The sequence below is a fragment of the Orycteropus afer genome, unplaced genomic scaffold (assembly GCF_000298275.1).
Source record: "Orycteropus afer afer isolate SDZICR_OR568_19922 unplaced genomic scaffold, OryAfe1.0 scaffold00057, whole genome shotgun sequence".
Lineage (NCBI taxonomy): Eukaryota > Metazoa > Chordata > Mammalia > Tubulidentata > Orycteropodidae > Orycteropus > Orycteropus afer.
In genome coordinates, this window is record NW_006921644.1 from 11,326,633 (window position 1) to 11,337,193 (window position 10,561).

At 54.0% G+C, this 10,561-nt stretch overlaps 1 protein-coding gene across 1 annotated transcript in view; it reads right to left on the minus strand.

The window, feature by feature from the left end:
• The window catches only part of ZCCHC14 (zinc finger CCHC-type containing 14), an 80,808-nt gene extending 70,254 nt beyond the window's left edge, over positions 1 to 10,554 (minus strand). The window contains exon 1 of the mRNA XM_007939153.1: positions 10,015 to 10,554. Within this exon, the coding sequence (XP_007937344.1) occupies positions 10,015 to 10,155 (141 nt within the window). The 5' untranslated portion in view covers positions 10,156 to 10,554. The remainder of the gene's footprint in view (positions 1 to 10,014) is intronic.
• Between the last annotated feature and the right edge of the window lie 7 nt (positions 10,555 to 10,561).

Below are 10,561 nucleotides of genomic sequence, written 5' to 3' on the forward strand. Positions count from 1 at the left end.
CACCCAAATCCTAATTAAAAAAAAAAAAAAAGTCAAGAAGAGGTTTACATACAGAAAGAGACACTCTTTGAAGGTTATCAGATGAGAGGGGGAGGGAGGGAGGCAACAAAACATTTTCTCTTCAGTTACGCTCTCCTTGAAGGGACTCCGCCTCGCGGTCCGCTGCGCACCACAGCAGAACTGTACATAACCCAGGGGCTGGTTTTCCAAGAAGCAGGTCACCAGGCCTGTGTCCCAAGTCCCTCTGGGTGGATACAAACCACCAACCTTTCAGGTGGCAGCCAAGCCCTTCACCATCGGTCACCACCCAGGAACACCTCCAAGGAGGCCCACACCCACCTCAGGGCGTCAACTCCCACTCGCGACCGTGTAAGACAGAGGAGAACTGCCTCATAGGGTTTTCACGGGTGCACATCTTCACGGGAGCAGAACGCCTCATCTCTCTCCATGGAACACTGCTGCTTCCTGCTTGGCAGGTCAACACGCTCAGTTTCTCCTACTCGCTTTTTAAACAGAACAAAGCCTGGTCTTTGACTGCCCACCTCTAGTAGCCACTCTTCCCTTTAGCCCTTCACAGATGGAGCAGCTGAGTGCTTTAACCACTGTGCGACTAGAGCTCCTTCTAAGGACGTCAGCAGTTACCAACTCGACAATTAAACAAATGAAACAGTGGACTGGGTCCCTTCTGCCAACTGGTTCCTGAAGTTGTGTAACTCACATATTGATTCATCAGAAAAATACATATTAATCTAAAACGTCCTTCATCCAGAAGGAAGGTGAATGAAGAATACAGGGTGACAGACACTCCAATTAAAAAATGGGCAAAGGACACAAACAGACACTTCACCAAAAGAGACACGCAGGCGGCAGAAATGCTCGTGAGTATCAGCCGTTAAAGAGACGTGAATCAAAACAACACTGAGATGGTATCTCACCCCGGCAACAACAGCAGTGATCAGAAAACACAAAACCAGTGCCAGCAGAGATGTGGAGAGACCGGGACTCTCTGTGCTGCTGCTGGGACTGTAAAAGGTGCAACCACCGGGGAACACAGTATGGCACTTTAAATAGTTAGAAACACAAGTACAATGTGATCCAGCAATCCACTAGGTATGTGCCCTAGAGAAACGAGAGCCATGACACGTACAGATGTATGCACACCCGAGTTCATCGCAGCGATAGTCATGACAGTACAATGATCGTAACACTCTAAGTGGTCATCAACGGATGAATGGATAGCCCAGCTACGGTCCATATACACAACAGAACGCTAGGCAACATTAAAGAAGAACAATGAATCCATGACACATCTGGAAACGTGGGTAAACCTGGAGGGCATTATGCTGAGAGAAGTCAGTCAATCACAAAAGGACAAAGACTGGATGAGATGCTGCTATAAAAAGTCAAGAAAAAGGTTTATACAGAGAAAGAAACGTTCTTTGGTGGTTCCCGCGGATGGAGGGGTGGAATGACTACCTAGAGAACAGACGTGCATTAACTCGGGTGAAGTGAAAGGCAACACGTGGTAAGGGGGGGCCAGCACTTACCAAGGCCAACGCGGACCCAAGCCGGTGGACAAGAGCGCAGGGCCAGTCTAAAGGCGCTGACACACACAGGCCTGCAATCCCAGTGACAACAAACAGCAGTGACAGGGGGATGCACCGGGAGACACGCAGGCTGCAAGGGTGCGGGCAGCCCATGGGAAGGTGCCCGTGAGCACCTCCAGGCCTGGTAGAGCACGTCGCCATGCATCTATGCGGACATGTGACTACAGCAGAGTGGACAGGGGACAACGGTGTGAAAGCTTAGTCATAACCTAACATCTTGAGGGGCTGAGTGACTGGTCCAGGTGCTCAGGACCACAGTCTAAGGGGACATCTAGGCCATTGGCCCACCACAGTCCAAGAAGACAAGGTTCTACATCCTACTTTGGCAAGGGTGACTGGGGCCTTAAAAATCTTGCAAGCGGCCATCCATGATACAGCTACTGGTCTCTTCCCGTCCAGAGAAGATGGAGGAGATCAAAACGCAAGGGCACAATTGGCCCAAAGGACTAACGGGCCATGTGAACCACTGTCTGCACCAGCCTGACACCACAACAAGCAGACGATGGCCAGCCACCAGCACTGACCACTCTGATCAGGACACAACAGAAGGCCCAGGTCAGAGCAGAAGAAAAACGTACAACAAATTTCAAAACCGTGGCAAAGACAGACTTACTGGCCTCATGGAGACTGCAGGAACCCCTGAGACTATGGCCCTTAGACAGCTGCCTGGAACTGAACCCCCCCAGGGATCACGCTGCAGTCAAACAGGCCTACAAAGTGGACAACAATCCTCATGAGGAACGGGCTCCTCAGAACCGTCAGCCACACGAGACCAAAGGGCAGCATCCGCCCCGAAACGAAGCTCAGAGGCAGGAAGGGGCAGGAAAGAAGGATGGACAGCAGCAGGGACCCAGGGAGAAGTGGGACGAGGGCTGTTACACGCGGGGGATCGCAACCACGGTCACGGGACAAATGCGCTCAGTGAACGTTCACCCAAAGCACAAATGGGAAAAAAATATATATATAAGGAGGAGGAACACGGGGAAAAATGAAGTCTAAAAAATAATGAGCTTCCGAAACTTCAAGAACAAGACTAACGTTGATGTTTCTCTCCGATTACTGCCTGACCTGGACCAACGATACTGTCACATTGCCCATTCATCATCTGCTAGCTGGACATAAAAATTCCACTCCAGAACACAGTGCAGAGAGGGACTCGGGAAACGGTGAGCTGAGTGGGCCCAAACATGAACAAGCTCAGAAAATAACGACCTGAACATGACGGGAGGGCAGGGGCCAGAAGGCCCAGTGTCACCTAGTCCCAGCCACCATCCAACACCGCAGCAGTCCTGATGCAACGAGGCCCAGCCCTTCAGTAACTCCCGACAAGCAAACAACTGCAAATGCGTCCCCCGAGGGCTCAAGTCCCCCATCTCCAACGGCATCACACACAGGACGGTCTCGGAGCCGCAGAAAACAGCCTGTCTAAAAGGGATCCACAGAGCCATCAGGACAACATCTTCTGTACTGTCACCAATGAAGCAGCCAGGGGCTGCTTACAGACGTCAGGTCACGGTGCAGACCACTCTCAGCTGCCCAGAACAAACGGGAAACTGGAGGCAGAACAGCACCCTGAGGCCACAGGAACCCTTTAACCATTAGTGGGAACACCAGTGGCTCTGGAACGGGGAGCGCCGTCAGCCGGGACAGGCACAGAGTTCAGGGTTAAAGCAGAAACCAAGAGGCCACTGGTATCTCACATGACAACCACAGGACAAGCTACCCAATGTTTCACCTTTGAACTGCAACGATTTTCAACAGCCTACGAACAACATCCGGTAGAAGCCGTCGCTTGCCTTAGGCAAGAGATGATCAGCCCACTTGCCTCAAGGCGTTCCGCGATCCCGTGACTGACAGCGCCACGATGACCCCACACAACACATGCCACAGAGAAGACCATCCGCAGGCGTCCCAGTGCCCAGCCCCTCCCTGCAACACAAAATCAGCCCAGGAAGCCGACCAGTTATTAACCCATCAGGAAGACTCTGGTAAACACTCAGGTTGGCCCTGCTGGGAGGGGCCGGGGTGAGGGCCCGAGCACAGGCTCTGGTCACCCACTGTACTCATGTCCCACACCTGTAAGAATGTGACAGCCTCCCTGACAAGCCACAGAGTACTTTCAGGTTCTGGAGCACAGGAGGTGCTCTACCACTTTCCCTGCAGTCCCTCGGAGGACAAGGCCAGACCCCCCCAAGTCTGCACAACGCCCAGAAATCCACCACCCAGCACGGTCAGAATGGGGAACCCAGTGGTGCTGACACTGCTCCACGGACCGTCTGGTGAGCATTAGGTAGGAGGAAGTCAAGACTAAGAGCCTCCTAGCCATGAAGGAGAAAACACGCAATGTCCACCAGTCGGGGATCGGAAACAAAACGTGGTTCATCCTCACAGTGGAGCACAATCCTGCCATAAAGAAGGGGTGAGGTACCGATGAACCCTGAAAACGCTGACTCCAAGCGAAAGAAGCCAGACACAAAGAGGCCACCTGCCGGAAGACTCCAGCCCTAGGGAACGTCCAGAAAAGGCTAACCTATAGACTGAAAGCTGAAAGGACTAACAAATCTGTCCCGGGCAGAATGCTGAGAGTACCGTGGACTGCTAAAAGCACTAGCAGAGCTGGCCCGAAGGAGTGCAGCCGGAATGCTCTTTGGAAGCAAGAACGGCCAGACTTGGTCTCACCTACTTTGGTCATGTTGTTGGGTGGGACCATTCCCTGGAGAAGGATGTCATGCTTGGTGAGGTGGAGGGTCAACGAAGGAGGCGCTGGCTGTCAACAAGGTGGACCGACCCAGTGGCTGCAACGATGGGCTCGGGTTCAGTGAGGACGGTGGGGCTGGCGCAGGACTGGGCGCTGTTTCCTTCTGCTGTGCACAGGGTCTCTGAGTCGGAGACGACTTGACGGCACTTAACAACACAGACAGCAAGCAGACCAGTGGCTGTCAGGGGCTGGGGGACGGACATGGGCAGTGGCTGTTCACCGGGCCCGGGGTTCCTTTGTTTATCGAAGGCAATGTTCAGAAATTAGGTAGTGCTGAGGGTTGCACAGCTCTGTCAATGTGCTAAGAACCACTAAAGTGTGATTTTTACCTCAATAAACCTGTTACTGAAAAACAAGCTGTGGTACAGTCCATGACTGAATATGGCCCCCCAGCTGCTGCCGTCAGGTGGCCCCACGCACAGCAGAGCGAAACGACACCCGGTCCTACGCCACCCCAGCAACCGCTGCCTGCTCGTCAGACTGCAATGGCTGGTGTGTTGCTGGAATGCTGGAAGCTCATTCGCTCCCTGCCGCGGAGTTGGACCCGACTCAGAGTGACCCCTCCTTGGGTTTCCGAGGCAGTGCCACTACGCCACCAGTATTTCAAACACCAGCATGGTGGACAGGTTTCAGTAGAGTTCCCAGACTAAGACTTGAAAGAAGGATGTGGTGACCTCCTTCTGAAAAAAGTGGCTAATGAGTATCTTATGATCCTTCCAGGCACGTTGTTGTTGTTGTTATGTGCCGTCGAGTCGGCCCTGACTCACAGCAACCCCTCCTTGGGTTTCCGAGGCAGTATCACTACAGAAGTAGGATTGCCCAACCTTCCTTCTGAGGAGTGGCTGGTGGGTTTGAACCGCCAGCCTTCTGGTTAGCAGTCAAGTGCCTTAGGTGCTATGCTACCAGAGCCCCTCCTTCCAGGCATAGTCTTTATAAATCCCACCAGATGACTGGGTGAGACTATGCAAATGAGGTGCTGTGGCCCACGAAGGGGAGTGGCTGGCTGGCTAACAACGTAAATAAGGTGCAGGGAACCCTAATAGGGGGATGGGTCAGTTCTGCCATCCCTCTAGGCTTAAAATGAGCCCTCAGAGGTGGGGAGGAAGGACCTCACTCCCATCATCAAGAGACGGGAGCGGGTGCCCCTGTGGACCTGGGCTCCCTGCGCCAAGAATCCCCCAGACGCAGAGACAGAGCTGTAACGTGGAGAGAAGAGGTGGCCAGCGGCAGGAGAGGAGTGGCCACAGCACAGTGCGTTCCTCATTAGTCCCGCGGAGCAGGAGCGCTGCGTCTGCGGGCAGGGGCTTGCTGGACAGCGGCGTGCCTCCCAGCACTCTCCGGCAGAACTGCAGAGCTCTGCGACACGCACTGGAGCGGGCAGGGGCCATGCTGGCCCCAAAGGGCTGAGGGGCAAGGGACAGGGGGAGGCTACCGGCAGACCCGGCTGAGGGGAGCCTATCCTGATGGACGCACTGTACCCAGAGCTGTTCCTGACCCGGCACTTCCCTTTTAAACCCTATCATCCTGAATATTGTCTGGGTTTAGTGTGGCCACTGCAATGAAGTTTTGAACGCAGCAGAGTAGTAAAGTGCCATGAGAGGAGCAGCTGCTGCCAGAATTGGTAAAAAGGTTGAGGGAAGAGGTGTGTCTGATTCCCACCTCATAGGAATCAGCTCTGGGATGATGCCGATTCTCACTTCCCCTCATGACGTTACGGGTGGTCAGACACCTCCACCCTGCCATTTCTACATAACTATATGCCAGAGCTATGTAAGAGCCCTGGTGGCGTAGTGCCTAAGGCATTCCACTGCTAGCCAGAAGGTTGTTGGTTCAAGCCCACGAGCTGCTCTTCAGAAGGAAGACAGGGCAATCTACTTCCGTAAAGACTGACCACCTTGGAAACCCAACAGGAGTCACCATGAGTTGGCATCGACTTGACAGTGAGTTTAGTACACATCACAGACCAGGAGCCCTGGTGGCAGAGTGGTTAAGTGTTTGGCTGCTAAATGAAAAGTGAGAGGTTCAAACACACTCTCTGCTCCAAGGGAGAAAGATGTGGCAGTGATCTTTCATAAAGATGGTAGCCTTGGGAATACCACGGGGCAGTTCTTGCCGTCAGAATTAACTAGACAGCGATGGGTTTGGGTGTGTGTGTGTTTCATACCATAACCAAGACCAAACCCACTGCCATTGAGTCGATTCCTACTCAGAGCATCCCCCACAGGGTTTCCAGACCAGCCACTCCTCGGAAGAAAGGTTGGGCAGTCTACTTCCGTAGTGATACTGCCTCGGAAACCCAAGGAGGGGTCGCTATGAGTCAGGGCCGACTCCATGGCACATAACAACAACAACAAACTTTTACAGAAGTAGATTTCCTCCCATGGACCAGTTGGTGGGTTTGAACCACCAACCTTCTGGCCTAGCAGCCAGAGGCCTTACCCACTGAGCCACCAGAGCTCCTTTTAATACCATAGACTGTAGAAAAATGATCACTTACACAAGACAAAACTGCACAGAACAAAAGCATTTGACTGCTAACCAAAAGGCTGTGGTTCAAACCCACCACCTACTCTTTGGAAAGAAAACTGGGCTATCTACTTCCGTAGCGATACTGACTCGGAAACCAAAGGACGGGTCACTCTGGGTCAGATCCATCTCAACAGCAGTGAGTTCGCCTTTTTATTTCCAAAATTATAGCTTCACATTTAAATAAAATGGATAAAACAGCAGTAAGTCATAAGTCCAAAGCCAACTGTGAGAACTAGTAGCATCCTGGAACATCCTAAGGAACACGTCTACTATAGCGTCAGCTACTACAGAGAGTACAAATTCTTCAGTCTACCACGAGCGCTCCTGCTACAAACATTCTCCTTTCTGAAAGTCAAAAATGTCTACTTCACACTCCCCCACACTTCCAAATTTCTTCTAGAACTCCTCAGAGCAATAAGATTTTAATAAAAATACAATGAACATTCAGGAAGCATCTGCAGAAAACGAGTATCTCAGAAAATAGCAAAAGCAAAAAAAAAAAAAAAAAACCTGTAAATAATCAAAGCCTTTATTTATAGAAGACAAACCGGAGTTCAAAACAAAATAGGAGGAGTTTCCCCAGGAAAGGCAAGCAGTGCTTCAAGGGGCAGCTGTGCCTTTTCCTCTCTTCCCCCAGACAGAACCTAGAAAGCCACGTGTCTCAGAGCCAGGTCCCATCCCAGCTGTCCATTCCAGCCAACGGTTTATCAAAGTCAGGCCTTAGCTTTAAGACAAGGAACAGAAAGTAAAAGGAGTTCGCTTAATGGGGACAGAGGGAAAACACCACCACCACAGTTGTCTTGAAATATGTAAGCTACAGCCTCAAGGTTACTCATTGTAACCCTCGTTATCACGGGTTATCCCAAACAACTCAATTTTCCAAGGATGGACAAAACAACTGTTAAATCCAAGCACTACTCAAAAGTCACAAAGTCAGTCTAGAAAACATAAACATTTTCTGGCCAACACCCAAGTATTTTCACTCCATAAAAACGTGCCTGGCTTCACACTGGGAGCTCTGGTGGCATAGTGCCTAAGACATCTGACTGCTAACCAAAAGGCTGGTGGTTCAAACCCACTAGCCACTCCTCAGAAGGAAGACTGGACAATCTACTTCCATAGAGATATCGCCTCGGAAACCCAAGGAGGGGGTCGCTATGAGTCCGCTTGGCTCTGACTCCACAGCAGGGAGTTTGGGTATGTTTTTTTTCTTTTTTTCGGGGCGGGGAGCTTCACGTTAGTGCCCCTGTGTAAAACTAAACAGAAAAGCAAGAGAGAACGTGGAGGGCAGAGAAGTGCTTCCTCAACATCTGATGGACGCACACACCTCGCCTCGTTTAGTCCTCCGAGAAGCCTGTGAGGGAGGAACTCTTCTTTCCTCTATGCCAACAGGGAAACGGAGACTGCGAGGCTGGGGAAGGACCAAGGCCACACAGCCGGAAACGCAGCCCAGGGACCAGGGAGGTGGGCTATTCCTCCATGGAGGGCTATGCTGCTGGACAGAAAGTCTCCTATGAAGACACTTCTGCTCTAGATTGAGCTTGCTGCCTCACCAAAACAATCAAAGCCCCTTCTGCTTCTACAAAGCGATGTGTCTGCACCCACACAAGCAGCCGCTCCGAGCACCGATCTACCCAGAGTTGTAGCCACAGAGAAGACCAAGACCAGCATGTGGCAACTGCATTTAAATGTAACACTGACAGCACCTGGAAGTGACGCTAGAAGACCAGACCAGCATGAAGAGGTGCAGCCTACTCAGCTCACTGACTGCACTTTCTAGACCCTGCTGGTCGTTCACAGAGGACCTACCTTCACACCCGTGGAATTTAGGGGGGGTGGGAGTAAACAAAAACGTCACCCAAAAGAAACCACAGGGAAATTGCATCAAAAGGAAGAGACGTGACACCGACTCACATATAACCCCCAACCACTTCTTAGCGGAAGACGTTTTAATCAAGCCACGATTCGGGTCGACGGATCAAAACAAAAGAAAGCACCAGAAACCCGGAGAGTTTTCTCAGCCACTCCATCCCAGTAAGGTCCTGAAGAACACACCAAAAAGCCAAAGACCCTACAGCAGGCTCCACGGGCTCCGGAGTGCCACCTCCCTTCCCAAAGACAAGCAGTGGGCCAGTGAAACCCGCACCCACCACTCAGTCCGACAGCCAGCTTGTATTTGCAGGGCTGGACCCCAATTTTGGCACTGGGTTCCAGAGAGCTATTGCAAATACATCTGAGCCCCAAACACTCGCCAATGCCATCACCTTGAACGTTTGAACAAAAGTTCACATTTCCCCGGGGCTGACCACGATGCCCTTCCTGCCTAACCTGGAGACACCAACACAGGAAGGCATCCTGGTGCTGCCGCTCAAAGGCGGCCTACGCAGCGGTCAGTGAACTTTCAGGGGCACCGGCAGGAACAAACGGAAGCCCCGTCTGCTGCCTGCGGCCAGCCTTCTAACAAGCACCCGCCCGGCTTGTGCAGAGGTACACAGGTGAACACATGCACACACCCCACCCTAGGCCCCCGGCCCAAGCTCCCACCACCTCGGCGCAAGGCACTCAGACCTGCCACGACCGGAAACAGGGCCGCAGGCCGCGGCCGGGCCGCAGCGGGTCTCTGCGCCTCCAGCGCCCTCCAGGCTCAACCTCACCAGCGGCTCTGGCGCCGGGGTCAGCGCTTCCTTTTCTGGTAATCGCCGCCAGAATCGGGAAACCCACGGCGAGGCCGGGGTGTAGCGATTACCTACCACCCAAGGGCCTGATCACCGGGACAAAGGCCTTATCACTCCTCCAGGCCAAAGCCTGGGGTGAGCCGCACCAAAGGGCCAGTGATCAGACCGCTCGGCGGCGACCGAGTCCCAAAATCTCTCTCAATGGGCTCCCGGGGTCCATCTCCCCGGGATCTCCTGTCTCCCGGGCCGGGCCCGTCTCCCCGCCCGGGGGTCCCATGTCTCAGAGTCCCCGCTCTGGGCACCCCGGGGTCCCGTCTCCCGCCCCGAGGGTCCCGTGTCCCCGCCCAGAGGCCCTCTGTCCCTCGCGGGAGTCCCCTCTCCCCGCACGGAGGCCCCGGGGTCCCGTGTCCCCGCCGCGGGCGTCCCATCTCCCCGCGGGACGCACCTTGTGACAGGCCGGACAAGTGGGCCCGGGCGCGCCCTTGCCCCCGCCGTGGCCGCCGCTCAGGCTGCTCTGGATCTGCGTGAGCTCCTGGCGCAGCACCTGCTTCTGGTGGAAGCTGAAGGCCGGGTGGTTGGAGGCCATGGTGAAGAGCAGCAGGAACTCATCGCCCGTGCGGCCCTCGTTGAGCTGCAGCCCGTAGTTGTGGATGACCGAGTCGATGTGCGTGAGCGTGCGATACAGCACGCCCGCCGCCTCGCGCTGCTCCGAGCCCAGCAGCGCCAGCGACACGAGCAGCTTGCTGCGCACCACCTCGTCCGTCAGGTTGGTGAGGCTGCCCAGGTCGGCCGGGTTGTTGGCCTTGATCTCCGAGTCGCGCAGCGAGTGGTAGTCCTTGCGCGCCAGGTCCTCGAGGCACGAGCCCAGGAAGCGCAGCTCGAGCGGGATGCACAGGTCCAGCAGGCCGCACAGGAACTCTACGCGCTGCGGCGACGGCAGCTCCGAGAACCAGCGGTACACGCCGTCCCTCTGCAGCGGGCAGCGCTTCTCC